Raw genomic sequence first — 21,382 nt, forward strand, 5'->3', positions numbered from 1 at the left:
CTTTGTTTTTAAATGTACAGATAGCTCAGCCTCCTCGCTAAGTTTTTGCTCTGTCTTTTGCAGCTCCGACCCGCCGCAAATACCATCTGGTCAGATACAGTAAAAAACCCAGTTACTGTGCCAAGTCCTACTTGCCCTCCCGGCCGCAGAAAGAGGACAGCAACCCCGCAGACCCCCGTAGCAAGGCCAGACATCTCCAGAGCATCTCTCTGAGACGGGGGAGGTGACCCGGACCCCATAGCACTGCACACACACAGCAGTATAGGTCTGTTCTGCAGTGATGTTGTAGTTAAATGATGTTATTTCAGTTCAAACCAAAATCAAAAAGAACAAGAAAATTATATTTTGCATAAAGACAATGCAACTTAATTAGATTAATTAATAGATGTTCTTTAAACATAATATAGGATATAGCCTATATATATATATATATATATATATATATGTGTGGGTATATTATTTATTGTATACACACACACATGCATGTATATTTTAAAAAAAAATATATTATTTATCTAAAATATTTATATATAATATAAATTATAAATCTGTATATAAAATATTTCTTAAATATATACAAGCATATATAAAATAATTATACACAGTGCACCCACATACATTATGTAAACACAAACTTTTATTTTGGATGCGATTGATCGTTTGACAGTTTTAATATATATATATAATTGTATCAACATTTTTTGATATATATTGATATATATATATATATATTTGATATATATATATATTTGTATATGTGTGTGTGTGTGTGTGTGTGTGTGTATATATATATATATATATATATATATATATATATATATATATATATATATTCAATAATTTATTTTAAACTCTGATGGAGTACGTATGGCAAGTCAAAGCTGCAAAAATAGCAATTAAAAAGTGTTGATAGAATTATTTTTATATTTTTGTATTTATTTAAGTCAACATTAATTAAAGGCACAACAAATACTAACATGATGTATGAATACTTTTCCTTTTTTGTATTACCATAATGATAATTAGGGAGCAAAACCTGCTCAATTGCAAAATATAATTTCTTTCCCAGTCCCCAACCTTCCTTTTTGATTTCGGGGTGAAATATGACCTGAACATGTTATTGACAGGTTTCTTAAGATTTACCTTGCTGTACAAACATTATCTTATACTACCACGGTACCTGTACATGTACAGTATCATGTTACATACTATATGGATCATCGCTTTCAGAATAAATGTATTAGTTCTGCTGGTAGACAGACATTGTTTCTGTTATGAATGATGACGTTTCCTTCACTCTAAGTTGTGTTTCTAAACAGAATAGCACTGAAATGACGACATGACAAATATCTGCAAAACCTACATTTAATGAAGGCTCAGTCAACGGTCAAAAATAACACAAACAACAGTGAACACACAACTACTTCTTCATCTCCTTCTCCTCATCCTCCTGATGAATCATTCGAGCCTCCGTCTTCATCAATCTCACGCCTGCGAAAGACAAGCGCAAGGAACTGAGACAAAGAGCCAGCGAGAGATGGATGGAGAGGGCGTGAGGCGGGTGACAGTGAAAAGATGAAAAGTCTTGCCTGGTATGAGTGGAGGGCTGTTGAGAACGGGAGTGTCTTTTCTGCGGGGTTTCTTCTGGCCCAGTTTGTCCTGCTGATGTTCCTCGGAGCTGTGCTTCTGATTGTCCATTTCAGCGTTCCCATCTGCAGGAGAACATTTCAGAAACAGGTTCACAAGCATTGGTTTGTACATATCAGTCAGACCGTCGCCATCTGTTAGGGTCCAATGGATGCTGTTGATCGAAATTTTGACCCTTCCAATGTCATTATGTATTTCTTTTCCTTAAAAAACAACATTGTGCATGCAGATATAATACACTACTTACAGAGATGTTCGTGCATGGTGAGTGTGTGTTCGGCTTTGTCTGAGAGTGACCTCACACAGTCAGTGGACATGCTCCCCACAGCAGTCTGTTCAGGTATCAGATAACAGCTCGTGTTCAACACACACACACACACACTCATGTACATGACAAAGGCTCTGTCATATTTACTGGAAAGCATATTTATTAGACCTGGGAATGGTAGCAAACTGATTCAACAGAAGCTGCTTCTCGCTTCACAAAATGACGATCATGTTATTGGCGTTTGGGTTCTGAATTTTATACGGGTAATTATGTCATTGCAAAACATGATACTTAAATGCATCCCATTAAATTAACAAGAAACAGATTCATCACTCATTATATGACAGCAATGGAAAACGGGTTTTGGGACACAAAAAAGATCAATTTTATACTTTTATTTTTAGGCATTTTGAGCACGGATGAAAATTAATATTGCATTTATTCAAATACTCATTAATAATATTTAAAAACATCACATTCATAAATATAAAACATATAATGAAAATATCTAAAATATATTAAAATAAGTAGGATTTGCTGAAGTGTGCATCTAAAATGAAAGCTATATATGTATGTGCGGTACATTATATAGATAATAATGTATATTTTTTAAGTATTGCATATATATATATATATATATATATACAATACTTTAAAATACACTTTTAATAGTCTAAACACACTGAATAAACATTGTAAACATTTTACTTATTTAAATATAATATAATGTATTGCTAAAATATGTTGACATGTATGTAGATTAAGAAAAAAAAATAAAGATGCTTATTAAAAGAAAGGGAGAGGGCCTTACCTCGGTGCAGATGAGAGATGGAGCAAGTGCAGGCCAGATCAGAGACAGGGGTTATGTACTTTAGGAGGAGGGGCCTCCATTAGAGCATGTTGTCATGGTGACAGGGGCCCTTGTCACTTGTCAATCATCCCAGCTTCCTCGAACGCACGTCATCGAGGTAAATGAAACTACTTGAACACTTTCTGCAGTGATTTAAACATGTTGGAGGTGAGACTGGTTAAGATGGATTGTGTTAAGACAGGATGTTGTCAATGCAGTGATTCCCACTAAACGATTTGCTTTCGATCAAATCATTGTAGGCGTACTTCATAAATAATTATATTTAAGATAACAAAAAACCATTTCTGCAATTTGCGACGCATCCACACTCCCATTACGAGCACAATGGAGAGCGTGAACAAGAGAAAATGAAAAATAAAGGAAAACAATGTGGACATATTGTTTCCTGACAGGCTTTGATGTCTTTCTATTGTCCTCTGATGTGAATGGTGTTTCCTCCTCCCGTGTCGAGTGTGTATGGAGAGTGTGTGAAGTGGTTTTGTTGATTTTTAATGCACTTCTCTACCCAGTTTAAATATGCCAACGCCACATAAGTCAAGGGAGCGTCTGCCAAGAACATGAATGTAAAAGTAAAAACCTGGTCTAAGTCTAACTAAATAATGAATACCAATAACACTATCTACATTTGATTTAACAGCTTATTGTTATAAATATTAAAAATCTACAATGTGTGCAGTACAACTGTACCACAATGTACAGTAGGTTGTTTTATGACTCTGAGTCATTATCTTCAAATGTTATTGAAGTTAAAAAACGTTTATACCAATATCGCATGTATCTTTAGGGACGGTCCCTAAATACGCGAATATCGAACTTCCAATGTCAAACCAACTTCATGCCAGTTACAGCGTGGCACTTTACACATGATCCCTAAGCGATGAAAGAGCCGTTAAACATGGCGTATTCTCACGAAATGTTTAAATACTGAAACTTTATTTGATAAATGTAGCCTAGTTTACCGTGTAGTACAACGAATTGGATTTTTTTTTTACATTTCTGACATTTGAGGAAGTAACAACGACGCGTTTTTGAAAATGTTACAAACAGGTAGGCTAAATTCGCATTAACGTTAGCTAACTGTTCAAACCAGTTCTCTTAGCTTCTCTTGTATTGCGTAAGCTAGCTTACGCTACGGGAAAAATGTATCTTTTCTGAGATATTGAAGCCCCCCCAAAAAAGATATTGAAGCCAAAAAAAAAAAAAGATATTGAAGCCAAAAAAGGTCCCTCTTCTAGAGAGAACCGCTACGTTAGCTAACCGATTCATTTTACTGTCTTTAAGTTTAAGTTAGATGTTGCAGGGTAGAACAGAACAGTTTGTAATTAAAAGGTAAGTTATTTTTTTACACGTTTTGTTATGACAAATGTGTGATTTAGTCAATTGTGAATTCTATGAATGCCAAACCTACAATACTGGCCTTGAAATGTTAGTAGCCAGTTTATAAGCTTGTCTTTTGCCACTGTCTATGGTCAAAACAAAACAAAAAAAGCATGATTTATTTTGAGTTCACCAACTTTTTAAACTTTATATTTATTTATAAGTATTTTTGAAATTACTTCAATTTTCCACAGCAAATATTGTTTCCTGAGATTGGGCCATAACTCTCAGAAAGCGTCTCAGGAACCATCAGATCATCGTGCAGTCAGACAGACAGGAGAACCAGCACTGTGTCGTCCACGTCCACCGGAGGAGAGAGGAAGCTCTGGTTCTTCAGCAGCAGTTTCCTTATACGGTCAGTACAGCACTACCATGAAGAAGTGAAGGGGTTTATTACAGACAACAAGACAAGGAGGGAGAGGGAAAGAGAGCTTTTAGGGCTACTGGGAGGCTTGTGCTACATAAGATCATGTGTGCACATATAAACTCATCTGGACACACGATAATGATTTATATACATGATTCTTTATTAGTTCTGAACTCAAGAGTCAGCACTTTATGACTCTTGAGCAGCTATAAGGGAGTTGATAAGGCTCTTCAGGTCTTCATCACTCCATTACTACAACAAAACAAAGGAAAGACCAGAATTATCCATTTTGCATTTTGTCTGCATTTAAAAAAAAAGAGGTTTAAATCCCATAAAATATTTGGTCTTTTAGTTAAATTTGATCAGATATAGACATTAACAATATGAAAAATGTCAACAGACACTGAACTGAAAATAATGCAAACCTTATTCCAGTGAGTTACTGTTGATTGAATGTTGTAATGAATTTTTCAGCTGAAAGACAAAAGAGCACAGTTAACGACACTAGAATTTTAACCATTGTCAGATCCAATTATTCCCATGAGGGTATAGGATATTTCTTACACTTTTAATAAAAGCTACTAAGTCCAGTCTGTCTGGTTTGCAATTGGCCTCCCACTGGGTTTGACAAGGGAACCGGTGTGGATCTCGACATGCTGCTCTGGTGCAGTGATGATGGACACATCTCTGTGGACTGGACGTCACGGGCAGCAGGCAGCATTGAATAGCCACACTCCTGGTCGAGGTGGGATCTGAATGGGGTGTATTAGAGGGTGTAATTCGCAGTTGGGTGCACAGCTGTGACTGTTCATCCATGAGCCGATTCAGCTTCTATAAGCATAAAAGCACAGGGATCAAAATAAATCTTGTTCCGTTGTCCATTCAACACATTTCACTGCTGAAGGATGTTGGTTGGTAACAAAGTGAAAGAGTTTTGCTCTATATTGAAATATTTTTTGTCCATTACTGCCCCAAGCCCTAGTTTATATCCCATAACCACATATTTAGCATACTGTATATGAGTAGAATAAATACCATTTTGATGCTACCATCATAGTGATGCACCAGATCCGACAGCTGCTCTTCAAGCATCCCAGCTTCCTGTTTGACAGCTGCTCGTAGCCTAAAAACATCTTCCACTTCCTCCCTAAACACAAAATCAGGTTTAAACACTATTGTACACCCTTTAAGATCAGTGAGATATCCATAATGACAGTGAAGTTCACCTGTGGGAGTCTGACAGGGATCCGAGCACGGATGCTTGTTCCTCTTCTAGTCTTGTTTCAATTTCCGTCAGAACTGTTCGGAACTTCCTCAAACATTTCACCATGTCTTCGAGCTCATCCAGAGAGTACTAGAAAGTGAAAGAGAAGGATATTGTTGCTGGAAGAGATACATTCCATAACCAGGAAAAATGTAGTCTTTAAAAGGAAGCATAACAGCTGGTTTATTGCTGAAAGCGGGTTAGAACATGTTCAGCACATCTTAGCCGAAGCGATCCACTAGTGTTAAATGTGATCATGGTGGTCTACCAAAAAATTGTATAGACAAAAAAACCAAACATGACAAAATTACAAAAAAATTTTATGAAAATATATTTTTTTTTAAATGAGTTAAGCGAGGATGTGCGTAAAATGGGTTTGTGTGTGTGTATATGCCTAAATGCTGTGAAGATTCTGAAGTGGTCAGTGTTCGCTACTGTTTTCCATTACACATGCAAATGAACTATACAAATTCAAATGAACCTCATTAAACATAAGCAGGGCTCAAAGCTTTTAATCTCAGATGTTTAAGGGGTAGAAGAGTTCTTCCCAAAATAGAAATGTTTAATCTTAATTTGTTCTTAAAATCAGAGGAAATTCAGAGTGGTAAAGAACCCATGGATCTCTTCGTGAAACCGCAGTTAAAGACAATGGGGCTCGTTCATGAAACAGCACAACAACATATTACAAAAAGGGTTATGAAGAAATATATTTGTAAACTGCCTTCGTATTGCGAACACAACATTTTATGTTAAAATGGTTTAAATGATGCTAATTATTTTTGTGCTTCATTTAGCTTGCCTCATCAAAGCTTTTATTTTGAAAAAGAAACTAGTAAGAGTGCACTTTATTTTTTTAATTTTTTGCACTCTTTCAGAACGTGCTATTTATTGGTTGTTAGGAGGGAGTGATATTGACAAAATTGTAAAACAAAACAAAACAAAAAAAACAAGTGTAACAGTAAATAAATATCGGTTCTGCATATTGGTTATTGGGCACATAAACAAGCACATAATAGGTATCGGTTATTAAAAAAACAAACAATTTCAGTCAATCTCCAAAGAACAAAGAATGATTTTCATGAATGAGACCATTGATAGCATAAGGACACATCAAGAACAAAATTCTGGCCGATAACGAAAAGACAATAATGATTTACAGTACGTTATGTCTGATAATCATTAAATGAACGGTTTTAAAATGCATCATACAATTTTCAAAACAGTTATACCCCCATAGGGGGTTAGACCTAATGTGCTAACAGACCTATCACAGATCCGCGCCAGTGTGTTTGATTTCACCGGCAGAAACTTTTTGAAAATATGGACGAAGTTACTGAATACGCAGACGGATGCATTATGGATAGGGTTGGGTACCGAAACACGGTGCCAATAGGGAACCGCTTCCGACGTAAACTGTAATAACCAGACCGAATAAGAACGAACAAGGGCCTTGACGCTCTTACGTCGTCATATTATATTAGTGCGCATTAGCTGATTTCATTGTGCGAAATGGATTTCCAGGCGGTAACGTTGAGTGGAGCTCAACTCTGGTCTACATTGATTGGCGGAGTAGTGGGAGTGGCCTGTGGAGCTGAGCATTGCAATGCACTATGGGGATTGTTGTCTACAATTCACAAGCACTAAAATGTCATTTTCTGCCTTTTATTGGCCTAGGAGGAACCAAATTAGAAATGTATGATACTATTCTACTACTGTACATATATGACCCGCTTTCAATACATAATTATGTCTCCACCGGTGGAATTACCCTTTAAACCTGTCTATCATAGTGTAGGATATTTGTAGAGCAACTTCTACTTACAGGCAGACTGGAGGACAGCTCAGCTTGAGGTTTTGCCCAGCTGTTGTCGTAGTTGATTTGAGACCCGCAATGGAAACATCGCTGTGTCCCTGCCCACAATGCTCCCTGCAATTTGTGATCCTCCTCCTCATACGACAGTCCCGTGTCGAGAGATATCGACCGCGTTCGCAAACCTCCAAGATCGGCAGAATATTCCGCAGAGTTCCACAAGTGAGGAGGAGATGTGTCCACAGATGTGAACGGCGTTTGTGTCGTGGGTGTCTGTGCTGTTCCCGAGTCATTATCCGTGACCATGTCAGACCGGGACTTCCTGGAGAAAGATTCTCTCCTGAGTTTAAGCGCAGTGGAGGAATTGTGTTCAGAAGGATCATCAGAGGTCATGATTTTGCTCTGGGTAGATGCTGGATATTCCTGCATGACTGGATCTCGCTTGCCTACTTCAAGATGATTTGTAAAGCTGTCCACCACATTTTCCATAACATCTGTCCTCAGATCAGTAGGACACAGTTGGGAGTTTGTCTCAGCAGATTTCAGTTCCTCAAACAGGGACATGCCTTCCCTATAAACGTGTCGGCCTGGACTTTCTGATCCTTGCGGTCTGTTATAAATGTCAGTCTGATAACCAACAGGATCCATTTGAACAAAGTATGCTAGAGTATAAACATGATTATTGCTAACTTTACTAATATCTGATGACAAAGAGTATTCTTTTTCAGTCATTATTTGATTCAGTTCTCCCGACTCAGAGTCAAATATATTTCCAGAGTCTGCAGTTTTTCCAGAGTCTGTCGTGGGAGAGTGTTTTTGGTTCGATTGTTTTTCACAGTTCTGTTCATATGTGGAGGGATCCTCCGCCTCTCGCTGTTCTGATCTCTTCTGCTGACCTTCTGTGCTATCTTGTGATATTGCATTCAGCATCTGCAAAAAAGCAGAAAGAGCACAGGAAATCAAACAAATATTCATAAACACACCCAAGCATGTTGTAAATATCCTTAAAGGAGTAGTTCACTTTTAAAAAACTTTTGCTGATAATTTACTCACCCCCATGTCATCCAAGATGTCCATGTCTTTCTTTCTTTTGTCCAAAAGAAGTTAAGGTTTTTGATGAAAACATTCCAATATTTTCTCCATATGATGGACTTCATTGGGAACCAAACGGTTCAACGTCCAAATGAGAGTTTCAAAGGGCTTTAAACGACACCAGACAATGAATTTGTGCTAGATAAGACCCTTATTCATCGTCTGGTGTCGTTTAAAGCCCTTTGAAGCTGCAATGAAACTCTTATTTGGACCTTGAAATGTTTGGTTCCCATTGAGGTCCATTATATGGAGAAAATCCTGGAATGTTTTCATCAAAAACCTTAATTTCTTTTCGACTGAAGAAAGAAAAACATGGACATCTTGGATGACAAGGGGGTGAGTAAATTATCAGCTAGTTTTTTTTTTTTTTAAGTGAACAATTCGTGGTTCCTGCTTCAGTAGCAAAACCAATGTAACAGCAAAAATAATGACTACATCAGCTACAGATATTGTTTCCAAACCAGTTTCATAAATGCTCTGTTGTCAGATAGTGATAGTCTAAAACTCAGCATGGTTTCAGACAATATTGGTCGGCCGCTTATGATACAGTAAATTGTGACCTTTTAAAAATATGGCGTATAAAAAAGTAAAGTACTAAGGAGTGATTATAATATTCATTTACCAGGGTATTATTTACCAAGGTACCTCAAAGAATATAATAATAGTACCATATATATATATATATATATATATATATACAGTATACATAAAATTAAAACTACAGTAACAAGTTCATATGTTCATGTAATTTTTGAATGGAGTAGTTAATAATAATAACAATCTTTAAATGTACATCTCAAAGCGCTGTACAAAAAACACAGTTAAAATTGCAAAGATTCAACACACAAAGAGACAAAATACACAGTAAGATAAAATAAACATAAAAGACAATAAATCAATTAAAAGCTAACCTAAAAAAATGAGTTTTAACTTGAGATTTAAAGTTCAAAATAAATATATTGGCTTGCTGTCCTTCGTGGAGGGCAACATAATGGCAGATAAAAACTACTCGATGGCACCACCGTATGTAGCAGTATGTAAAGAAAGAGCGAGCTGAAACATGTCTTACCTTCATGAGCTCTGGTCCAGGGTTGTTCTGCTGGGACAGCGCAGGTATGAAGGGCTCCTCTTGGAAGCCACTGCTATCAGACTGACAACTGTTTGTTCTCATCACGTAAGACCCGATTCGTTCACCTACATGGACCAAGAGCCATTAGCATGTGGACACTAAAGCCTCGTGACCAGACTAAACAAACAAGTTAATTTTTCCACAGAACTGAGGTGAACATTACATCAACTGTACTGCAGGTAGTAGCCTACTGCACACATGAAAATGACTGAGCAATCTCATGAGTCATTTGCCTAATATCAGAAATGGAAATGGTTCCATGTAAATTATTTCAACCCACAGCTTTAAAAACGTTCGCTTTTCAAGAAGTAAAATGAACATCTCAAATGAAAGTTTATGTTTGTGTATGTAAGTAGTACTAAGTGGTGGTTGCAAAGTGGTTGTGAGCATGTTACTATGCAGTTTAAAAAGACATGCACCTCCAGGATCCACTGGGCCATTACAGCTCCCAGGAATGGTTCCTTCATCAAAACTCTGGATCTGCAAAACAGTCATCAACATTAGAAAAGGAACATTGTGGAAGTAAATACAGAGGATATCACTGCAGAGTTAATACCTCTTCCAGCTCGAAAGATTCAATAGGTCGTTGGAGAATTCCCTCAGTTGAATTGATAAGGTTGAGTTTCTGAAGATCTGATGTTCCTCTTGCCGTTTGGCTGTTAAGAACCGGCTCAGCTGACTCCGAATTAACACTCTGCTCCTCTTTTAGAGGGAAGAGATTATTGTCCGACATCCTTGTGCGTTTTGAAGGGTTCCTTTTATCTGCTTTTGGTGTGCCAGTGGATTCTGGGCCGGATGGGGCTGAGGGGGTCACGGAAGGGATGGTGTGCTGGTTCTGTGACGTTTGGGCTTGGCTGAGGCTCTTTTTGGAGGCCCTACGGAGAATCATGACCATGCGTTTTCTCCTCTCCCGGGCCTCTACAGACTTCTGGGAAGCTGTAGATGTGTCCGCATCCTGAGCACCAACCAGAGAGGAGAAGGTCGTCGTCACCTGTTGAAGAACCTCGAGCTGTCTAAACCTATCTGAACACCGGGAGGAAGAGAGAGAGAGAGTTTCAAAATTTGTGACTCGCATAAAACTCTGGTTGTCAGACTTTCAACCCATTGCAGCTCCACAGGAAATGACTGTCACTTTTAGTTTTGCCGTTTAACAAATTATATTTAAATGACTTTCAACCATTGAAAAGGTTCCATGGATGTTAAAGGTTCTTCTTCAAACTTTATTTTTGAGAGTTTGGATATGCAGAACAGATTTTTTAAAGGTTAATTCACTCCAAAAAAGGAGTGACTTTATTTTTTATATGGAACACAAAAAGAGACATTTTAAATGAATTTTTTGCCAAGATTTTACAATTAATTAGATTTGGAGATTTCAAGCCTCAAAAAAGTATGAAAGGCACCATAAAATCATTTAAAGTGGTCCAGCTTTAGCCTTTAAGTCTTTTAAGGCTTGTTTCTCAAAGAAAACTAGTGTATGACTTCAGAAGACTTTGAATATATATAGCGAAAACAAGTCATATACTGTAGCTACTGTACTTTTGTGACGCTTTTTACATTTTTTCATTTTGGAGCTCAATCTTCATTCACTTCCATTATACACAATAAATGGCCTGGATATCATTCAGAAATCCCATGGAAATTCCCATTTAGAGTTCCACGGTAGAAAGAATGTCATATGGATTGGGAACAATATGAGCTTGAGTAAATAACTCATTATTCCATTTTTGTTTGAACTTGAGGAAACATTCTTACTGCTGACATCCGCATTTTCAACATCCATTCGGTTCTGCTGAGCTTCCAGAAAGAGCTGATAGCTAATGCCACGAGCGCTGGACTCGTAATTGAGGAATCGGGCCGGGATTCTCCCAGTGATGTCGGGCTCCTCAGTGCCAAAACCCAAATCTAGCAACAATTCTTCAGGGTCATCCTTTAGTACATTCAACACGTCCATTACACTACAAAAACAACAACATTAGTATGTCTATCAATAACCAAAGTCTTAAAGTGAATGCTTGACAAGTTGGGAAGGAGGTTAAGGAGTTCTGACCTGACATCAGATGGTATTGAGACAGTCGATGCAAAACTGTTCCACCTGGACAGACCAGGAGAATCTAGAGATGACCTGGGAGTGGATGACATCAGCAAACATTAAGTAAAGAAACCAAACACTGCTGACCAGCCCTTCCTGTACATCCAAATCCTTCTTCATGCTTTCCTCCGTCTCACCCATTTCGGGTTGGAATCGTTCGTCTCTTGCCTCATTGCCACATCAGTGACATTCCACCTCATGCAAACCAGCCCAGCAGCCCATGTGGTGGCATGTCAACATTTCAGCATTTGCATGGGAAATATGACTAAGGTTTCTGGCAGGTGCCTGAACAAGCCTACATCACGCACATATACACACTTATATTGTCTGATATATAGAATATATAAACAAATGTACATATATTTATATAACTAATGAACCACGTCAGGCAATTTCTCACACATTGGTGTAAAACAGATGTATATACAGCAATTAAACAGTGGATAGATGACAGTACTGTTACAAAATAAGAAGAGTTCTAAATCTTTATTAATTTTAATAAAAACGTTCTGAAATTGATAAGACAAAACTTATAACTAGGAATACACATTATTTCAGTACCATATTGGATATTTACAATTATGCATTTATTCCATTTTTATGTTTAAATGTATTACCTTACCTGTTATCTAACACTCACTTAAAGTTAATGTTTGAAACATGAATAATTTAGTAATACTATTAAATGTAATCTATAGCAAATCCCAAAATGAATATCCATTTTTCATACTGTAAAGTGTGTTGTATTTAGGTTTGATTCATTTAAACAAAATAGTATTTTTATCTCGCCCATAACATGCAAATAATTATCAGCTTATATCGGCCAGATCCAAGTTTTGTCAAAAGTCAAAGTTACTCAAGCTCGATAAAACACAGTGAATATTAAACATGTTCTTACCTTAAAATATCCTGTACATTCTTGAGAGAGCGTTTGCCATATAAAGATGCTGCATCAAACACAGAAGAAGCAGAGTTCATTTAAAGATGGAAAACATCTGCGTTTTCAATTAAACCCCTCCAGACTGCGGAGCAGTAACTATATTAGGTCAATATTCCTTGTTGTTTTGATTTTCCTGTCTTCTCATAAACACCTGTACAGAAGACTTCAGCATGTTGTCAGGGGCACACCGAAGTCTTCTTAAAAGATCCGGATCCGAAATGCCCAACTTATTTTCCTAAACCACCCTCTTTGTTTAATCTCTCTGCTGATTCTGAAGAGAAGCCATCAGGTCCATTCAGTCCTGTACCTTTCATTGAAATTGTGTTACGAAAGAAACCAAAGCACCTCATTCACTAGGAAGGGGAGTGTCTGACAGCACAACAGACTGAACATGAACAACAAATTCATAGGAGGCAACCAACTTTTCCTTGAAATATAAGAGAGACAAACAACAACAGACAAGAGTCAAGACACTCCCTGAAAAGGAAGACAGAACCCAGGGCAGAAACATCACTCGTAAGAAGAAAGACAGAACCCTGAAGAGAGACAGCACACTGAGCGGAAAGAAAACAACTATAGGTGGTCGACGTGAATATGAACATTCAGATATGTTAACAGATATGAGGAATATCTGGCAAGCAAGCAAGCAAACTAATTTGGGATTGCAGTTTATTGCTTGCTATTTTAAGTCATTGTATGCTATTGTATTTGAGTATTTGTAGTATTCTGTATTTATTCTTAAATTGCTGGATGACAAAGTCAAACAAGAATGTAAAGTTCTGAATAGATTCTGTCCTATTTGGGCTAAAGATGCATTTCCATCTTTAGTGAGTGGACAAAGATTCTAAACTTCTCTTTGTGAAAGTATAGGGAACAATACCTCTAGAAACTTATCTGCGATTTACAGTATGCCAGAACATGTCAGAGCTTAACTTAGGACTTCATAAAAAAGATTCTGTAACAGTTTCTGGTGTCTAAAGTGAAAGGTCAGCTCAAGGTTAACTTCTTCAAATTTTCATAACACCTCATTGTGTGTGCCTAGAGGACATAGGAAGGCTTAGCGTATAGTTGGAAATGGGCTTGCATTAACATCAGTGTTTGTATGGCGCTTATAAAATAAAGGCAATAGTGTGCATGTCTTTTTTAAGTAGAATTCATCTACTTAAAGCTGCAGTGCGTAGTTTTATTCCTTGTTGTCGCCATCTCTGTTCGAAATTTGCAATTGCAGTTATTCGTGGAATTATCAACTTTATGTGGGTTGTGTCACATGACATCAAGTTGCTAAATGTAGCAAAATTAACAAACTGCAGTAATGAAAACAATATCAAACAAATATCGTCTATATATAGCAAAATGTTACTGCTGCTAATATAATCATATGTTGGTCTAGTGTATTTTCGTTTACTGTTGTGAAATGGAAAATCAATAATCGGTAATCGAGAATCGTTAATAATCGAAAATCGACTTTAATCGAATCGGGACTTCAATAATCGTAATCGAATCGAATCAGGAAATCAGACAGATTAACAACCCTTACAAACAAAGCAACCTTGACTATTCATGCCCAAGTGCATGCTGGGAAAAGAGTGACTAGGACTGAATTACGAAATATAATTTTCATGTAGGTTTATTTAAACTAAAAACTTCACACATCTAACTCACTTGGTGCATTTATTGTCTCTAAAGAATAAAAATATAGGAAAGCTGCACTAAGATGAATTACTTGAATTTGTGAAGGTATAGTATAGTGTCAGAATAGCAAGTTATACAAAAACACAACATCTTGGGTTATCTTTCCATCATTACTATCTTGATCTAAGAATATGATTTGCAGTGCATCTATAACCATGACCAACTCTGAAAATCAAAGGAAACTTGATAAGAATATGTTTTAGGCCCCTAAAAGCGAATTCTAAAATCTGATAGGATTCGTTGATCTGATAGGGTGGTTTTCTTCCCAGACCTATATGGTGGTTCATGGTTGATCCACCACGAACATGTCGTTCTTGCGTAAATCTTGTTAAAGTAAAGATCACGTCCATCTCTGCTTTATCTACTCCTTATCTTTTGTGTGTAACTGGAAACAATGCAGTAGCAGGTGAAGTTTCCGAAGACGGCAGGCACTGGATTGTCTCACTCTTTGCCAGTGTTTGTGTTTATGGAAAGGTTTGCTCTTGTTTAAAATCCAGGGTTAGCCCAGGCCTTCTGAATAGTTCAATGTATTCCAAGACACAGACGCACAAACCCATATGCCATTGTATGCTCCACATTTTTCTAAAGAATAACTCAAACCTTGACGCCAAACAGTGTCACTCATTCATATTGCGCATATGTCTCGTTCCACCGAATATTTAGTTTAACTGATCCAAGCAATACAAAACAGGGAATGCTTACCTTCCACTCCCAGTGCCAGATCATCTTCTCCGCTCTCATTTCTCCTTATAGCCTTCTCTGAAAGCAAAGCAATGTGTTTTACGATAAAGTATTTATAAAAGTGAAAAAAACAAGTCACCTGCTAAACCTATAAAAATGGTATAATCCAACACACTGTCACCCATCACAGATAAATGACTAATTGAATCATTGTGAATCATACCAGTATATTAATGTTTAGAGCTCCAGGGTTTCACAAGATCATTTTGTATATGAGCATTTAACACATTTATCAAACAGTCTAAATTGAAATAGACAGCAACTATCAGACTACAGATTACTACGTAATCAGACTACAGTTACTTTTGTGAGAACCGACTGGATTTAACTTTTCTCAACATCATCAACACATTAATTAAATCACTCAGTGATGTGACCGGCATGTGATAGGTGTGTGGGAAAAAAACAAATGGGTAAGTCAAAAATCTATAAAAACAAGGAACTCCCGCAGACTATCAATACTTGCAAATTACTCATTTGCAAGTATTGATAGTGTGCGAGAGTTCCTTGTTTTTTATAATATTAAAGGTGCATTGCGCAAGTTTCTGTGTTTTTGCAGAACTATGCCCCCTCTGGCGACAAGCGAAACTGCAACCAGAGGTGTGCACGCTCATGGACCACACACACGCACGCTTGCACGAGCTGTAACCAAAGGATCATCAGCCACACAAATCTTTTGTTAGTCATAATGTCTTCAGAGGTAATAAAGTTATAAATCTGCAAGTCATTTTAAATATATGAAAGGAAAGGCATTTGAGTAAATTACACACTTATGTGTGTGTGAGGTTCCATCTATCTCCATGTTGAACTGTTTTATGTGCTTACGGTATCCACTTATGATTGTATTATTATGGAAACATGTTCATGAACAATATAAGTTATTACTTTGTATAGGATCCCTTTTGAGCCGGAGATCTCTCCATTTGTTGAAAGCCTTCCCGATGTTAACTCTCGTCTTATTCCGACGCCTGGCACTAGACAAAAGTTTTATTTTCTTTGTCTTACGTGGAGTTTGCGTTGGGGTTTGGAATGAACTACAAGCCGGTCTCTTTGAATCCATCTTCTATTTTTGTCAAAAGTTGACTAAAGTTTTGTCGCTCGAGTTTTCTTCGCTGATACGGAGAATGGCGGCGAATACACAAACCTGCCAGACATAGCTAGGTGAGCGTGAACGCGCATGCCATGACATCACGTCCAGTCTCAAATTACGTCCCAAATCCCTATTATTAATTTTACTGTACAGGATTATAGAGGCAATTGCAGTGATCAGAAAAACAGGTATTTTTAACATGAAATGTTGCGCAATGCACCTTTAATAATACGTTGATAATAAATAAATAAAATCATATTTCATTTTCAAATTTATTATAGTTATTATTTTAAAATATATTATATTACAATAAGTAGTGTAAAATTACTAGTACTACACTGGCAATCTCAGCAAATCAAATATATACTGTGTGTGAATTTACATATATACTGTGTGTGTATATATATATATATATATATATATATATATATATGAAGAGTTCAGATGCAAAAGCCTCTAAATGCCATTTGAAATTTTCTTCTTTAATGATGATTTTTATCAAACTTGTATATTTAAGTTCAGTAATTTCACTTAAATAACAATTAATAGGTAATTATCATTGCCATTTAAGTGAATTTACTGAACTTAAATATACAAGTTTGATAAAAATCATCATTAAAGAAGAAAATTTCAAATGGCATTTAGAGGCTTTTGCATCTGAACTCTTCATATACGTATATATATATATATATATATATATATATATATATATATATATATATATATATATATATATATATATATATAATCTTACCTGCGGTCTCCAGGACAACCTCTGGTTTCGTACTGCCTTCTCTAAAAACAAGGAAGTCGAGCTGTATTAGTAACCACATAACTTGGAGGAAACGCTTTAAAGAATATAATGTGGGAAGAAATTCAAATGACAACAACAGACAGCACAATAGCACAGCTGAAACCCTTTGAAAGAGGATTTATCCCAAAATAAAGCCACAATGAAGGAGAAATAAACACTTGTGAGAATCGGCTCTTACCCTGAGATGGTGGTGAGCCAGCGCTCTACGCTGTCTTCATCACACTTCCCTGTTCAAAACAAAGAGGACAAACATTCACCTTGCTCCAGAAACAGAAAACAAAGTATCTCTGAGTTTTGGCTGATCCACTGAATTACAGAGCTCCAGGGTTACATGGGCGTTCACTGCACTGCTTTGCATTTTCTGTGAAGATGCATGAATTATCCATGGAAATGCGATTTTAACAACACTGACAAAAAACTAATCGAGAGACATAATGAAAGTTGCCATTTGCTGCTAACTGCATAAACCTCCATTTAGCAGCACAACATCTAACAACCAAACATCTCAGGTACTTACTCGTGTCAGAAGTGATAATCGGAATAATCTCACACTGATCCGTCTTCCATCTAACCCGTGAGGTCTGTAGAATAGCTCTTCTAGCTGCAGATTTACTGGCAGACATCGCTGTGGTCATGAGGTCCACTCCATTCGAAAAACAACCACGGTATGAGCAGACACCTCATTACGAGCTCATCTTCTCTGGGCAAACGCTTAAAGAAACAAATACATGGAACTGCAAGATGAGAGTCAGAAAATTTATATATATATATGGTGCAACTGATTTAAAAGGCTAAAACACAACACAAACAAAAAAGTACTTTCCTAAACACCTGTTCGTTTCTGTACACTGCAAAACGTTCCTAATCCACGAGGCCATTGCACTATCAAAACATCAAATTTGATCTGACAAGGTTGCAAGTTTATGTAGCTAATGGGAATCCCTGAAACCATCACATATATTTGAAGACAGAAGATTTGAGACTATGAGTTTGAGGTGAATAAATTATCAGTTTTTCCGTATTTGTTAAGCAAAAGGATATTTATCATCTAAAGCTTCCTTCTTGTCGGGCCGGAACTAACATTGCAAAATGTGCACTAAAACACTAAGGCCCGGTTTCACAGACAGGGCTTAAATTAAATTAAATTAATCCAGGATTAGGCCTTAGTTCAATTAGGACATTTTAGTCCAGAGCCTTGTCTGTGAAACCGGTGGTAAAATCTAAATAATACAAGAGTCTTATTTAATATTTACTAAATGGTATATGTATAATAAACACTTTTATCATTTCACCCAAACTTTAATGATAAAAAAAAAAAACTTGATAGACAGGTATTGATATTAATAATTTGTTATATTTAAATATAATAGGCTACTTTCCCTTTCAATACACTGATATAAGACCGATGCCCAATACTGTTCCAGAAGATCATATTTAGCTGCTTCAGGAGTGTTTGATTAGGGTTGGAGAAGAAATTTAATGGAAGGTTGATCTCGAGGAACAGGACGGCCTCCCATTAATTATAGTCATAAATATGCTGTCAAAAGTAAAACAAAAAGCTCCTCAAGCAAACCGTTGAATAAAGTTTACCCACACAAAACGTACCAACTTTGCTTATTATAATGAAAACGGCGCAACCCAGAATGTACGTCTGCAAGATGTCTATTAAAGATCAATTCATCTGGAAAGCATTTGCGTTTACTGACATCTGATAGACATCTTTAAGATGTCAGTTTAACATAGATTCTAAATCATTACATCTTAAAGACATCTTCTAAACGTCTGACAGAAATGTCTTCCAGATGCAAACACTCACATCAAATAAATGTCTGTACGTGTGCCATCTGGGTATCCATGTTGTTAAACCACGAAACGTGTGAAAATTAGTTCCTATCGATTTCTAAACAAACATATGATCAGCGAAAACTATTAAGTTAGCGAAATATAAAGATGTGATCCACCGCAGAATGACACACACTCACCTGCGCTTTAACGGAGGAGATCCAAACTGAGCAGCTGCCACCACAACACGTCTGTATAGCCTAATGTTTCTTATCACTATATCAACCCGAGCTAAAAACAGAAACACTGTTCTAATTTGGTCCACATCAGGAGGAAAAAGCAGAACGCGTATGCAAATAAAGTGCAAGGAAAAACAACCTGAAGCACAAAGCCGGTGTGTGAACGCAAACGCGGTCGTCGAGCTCTGCTTTATCCAGATGAATATTCGCATAAGACCGAAAGAGGAATTGAGCTTCAGCGTTTGAGCGCTCCTGCATGCAGAAACATGATATATGTTGCCTAACCTGTTCGTTCAAAGGAAATTTGTGCAATTTCACAGAACTGATATGAAACCTCTCTTACCTGTTAATGTTTGAGGAGTTTTCATACATACAAATAATCCACATATAGGCTATAGTATTATGTATAAATATTTATATATTTTAAAAGTTAGGCTAGAATTTAAAGTGCAAATGTATATATTGTGCGTTATGTTTATTGTTCTTTGTAGCCTTAGCCTAAACATTTAGATAATTCACACTTAAAATGCGCGAATTTCACTGTAGCTTATGATATCTATTATTATTGGTATTATATTATGTATTTATTAGCGTTGTGTAGCGTTGCCATTTAGACTTCCCCTTTATTAGATGTTGGCTATATGGTAGGCTATATGTTATACAAACTTGACGTGACTGCAGTTCTGTTTGTGAATCACTAGATGTCACTAAAGGTCAGAAATAGGAAAACGACTCCTCCGTTCTCAATAATGAACGCCACCACTCATAATTAAGCTATACGAATGTGCGGCAGTTTCTTTCCCCAGGATAAAAGGTGGAAACTGGATCATTTCTCTGTGTGAAGTAATATTCTGTGCACACTATGGACCAGTAAACTATTCACAAACAACCTATGTAGGTGACTGGCACAGATTGGGCTGCGTGTGGCAGAACACTGTTTATTTGAATGTTTTCTCAAAGAAACGAATCCAATCACTTTTAGACGTTATAATATAAATAATTGAATATAAATTAAAGTATTGTTAACTATTTCACCTATTTAATGTTATCAGAACATATTTTGTTAAAAGGAAAATATCTACAAACAAACACTTCACACTTTTGCTCAATGACTTTTAATCTACTTGTGTTTTGGTGTTTTTTAGCAGAGTAACTAGTTCATGTTCACATAACCCAATTACGTTTGACAGCCACAAAATGTCAAGACTTTCTGTCTTTTTTGTTTGCGAGCGTGTGTGGCCTGCCTGGTAAACCCTAAATTATGGAGACAGAATGTCCCCGCAAAGATTTTTGAAGTCCTTGTCCTTGGGACATTTTTTGGTCCCTATGAGGATAACAGATATAAACCATGAAAACACAAAGCGTTTGTATCTGATGCAATAACATTCCTTAATTTTAGCATGCGCCTTAGGTGTCTAAATAGTTTCTGGGTCTGATCTGTTAAACAAGTTATTAATATTGCATATACTCTTATTTTTATTAGTCTTCCTTTATGTTCAAGAATTTCAATCTTGTTTCCACAAGTCCTTGAGTGACTTTCTTGCACATTCTGAGTGGGATTTGACACATCCTGACAGGGGCAGGCGCTGAGCACATCTGGAGCAGACGGGTGTGAAGTGTCCCGCTCCAGGGCACAAGAGCAGTTCCCCTCGTTCGCTTTATAGTGTGATGCTTCCCATGACATCACTTAGAGTCTGTGTCTTAAACTTTCATGAATCTCAGAGCTGAATAAAATGGTACAGTGCTGGAAACGGCATCTCCTTCCCCCACACGAGTGCCATCGCAGAAAACAGAAGACACATTCTCCTAGAATATATAGTCTCTTCTAGAGATTTGTGCCTTATGTGAAGGAAACAAAAGCCTAGAATAATCAAGTATTCGATGGGTTTTCTTCATAATGGTACACGTTCGCAACCAGTGGCGGCTCCTGCAAAATCTCTCAGGGGGGGCAAATATTTGGATGATTGATAAGGACAAGGCCCACCCATGCAATGGATAAATTAAAAGCTTAAGCATGTAAAGTCAACTTCACTTTAATATTAATGACTAATAAAGTGACTTAATAACAATAAATCTTCTTGTTTCTATACTCACTATTATTACACTTATTACATCACATTAAAGAGATTCGGCACACAAATTAAGATATTTTTGATTATATCTAAGAGCT

At 36.9% G+C, this 21,382-nt stretch overlaps 3 protein-coding genes across 7 annotated transcripts in view; 1 reads left to right on the forward strand and 2 right to left on the reverse strand.

The window, feature by feature from the left end:
* Nucleotides 1-1,707, forward strand: part of pde1ca (phosphodiesterase 1C, calmodulin-dependent a) — a 73,417-nt gene extending 71,710 nt beyond the window's left edge. The window contains exons 18-19 of one of the 3 annotated variants that reach the window (XM_039684915.2): nucleotides 64-259; nucleotides 1,320-1,707. In XM_039684915.2, coding sequence (XP_039540849.2) covers nucleotides 64-227 — 164 coding nt within the window. In that variant the 3' untranslated portion in view covers nucleotides 228-259; nucleotides 1,320-1,707. Of the gene's footprint in view, nucleotides 1-63; nucleotides 417-1,319 lie in introns of those variants that run through there. The other 2 variants (XM_089125607.1, XM_039684919.2) reach the window with 2 other exon arrangements.
* ppp1r17 (protein phosphatase 1 regulatory subunit 17) lies at nucleotides 1,352-3,199 on the reverse strand. 2 transcript variants are annotated; one of them, XM_039684922.2, is made up of 4 exons: nucleotides 2,727-3,041; nucleotides 1,895-1,979; nucleotides 1,590-1,712; nucleotides 1,352-1,491 (listed from the first exon to the last, which is right to left on the reverse strand). In XM_039684922.2, exons 2-4 carry the CDS (start codon nucleotides 1,962-1,964, stop codon nucleotides 1,421-1,423), a joined length of 264 nt encoding a protein of 87 aa, XP_039540856.1. In that variant the 5' UTR covers nucleotides 1,965-1,979; nucleotides 2,727-3,041; the 3' UTR covers nucleotides 1,352-1,420. The 2 variants fall into 2 exon arrangements, with proteins under 2 accessions (XP_039540856.1, XP_088981737.1); XM_089125611.1 differs by having other exon boundaries at nucleotides 1,486-1,712; nucleotides 2,727-3,199.
* Nucleotides 3,200-4,523: 1,324 nt separating this feature from the next.
* itprid1 (ITPR interacting domain containing 1) lies at nucleotides 4,524-19,492 on the reverse strand. 2 transcript variants are annotated; one of them, XM_089125746.1, is made up of 18 exons: nucleotides 19,352-19,491; nucleotides 19,174-19,264; nucleotides 17,709-17,902; nucleotides 17,370-17,418; nucleotides 17,132-17,172; nucleotides 15,249-15,305; nucleotides 12,813-12,861; nucleotides 11,873-11,947; nucleotides 11,578-11,780; nucleotides 10,382-10,848; nucleotides 10,245-10,305; nucleotides 9,766-9,890; nucleotides 7,617-8,534; nucleotides 5,757-5,884; nucleotides 5,566-5,677; nucleotides 5,095-5,361; nucleotides 4,956-5,004; nucleotides 4,524-4,782 (listed from the first exon to the last, which is right to left on the reverse strand). In XM_089125746.1, exons 3-17 carry the CDS (start codon nucleotides 17,824-17,826, stop codon nucleotides 4,957-4,959), a joined length of 2,718 nt encoding a protein of 905 aa, XP_088981872.1. In that variant the 5' UTR covers nucleotides 17,827-17,902; nucleotides 19,174-19,264; nucleotides 19,352-19,491; the 3' UTR covers nucleotides 4,524-4,782; nucleotide 4,956. The 2 variants fall into 2 exon arrangements, with proteins under 2 accessions (XP_088981872.1, XP_039540847.2); XM_039684913.2 differs by having other exon boundaries at nucleotides 19,174-19,492.
* Nucleotides 19,493-21,382: the final 1,890 nt, after the last annotated feature.

The sequence above is a fragment of the Pimephales promelas genome, chromosome 22, assembly GCF_988280905.1.
Source record: "Pimephales promelas chromosome 22, fPimPro1.hap1.1, whole genome shotgun sequence".
Classification (NCBI taxonomy): domain Eukaryota; kingdom Metazoa; phylum Chordata; class Actinopteri; order Cypriniformes; family Leuciscidae; genus Pimephales; species Pimephales promelas.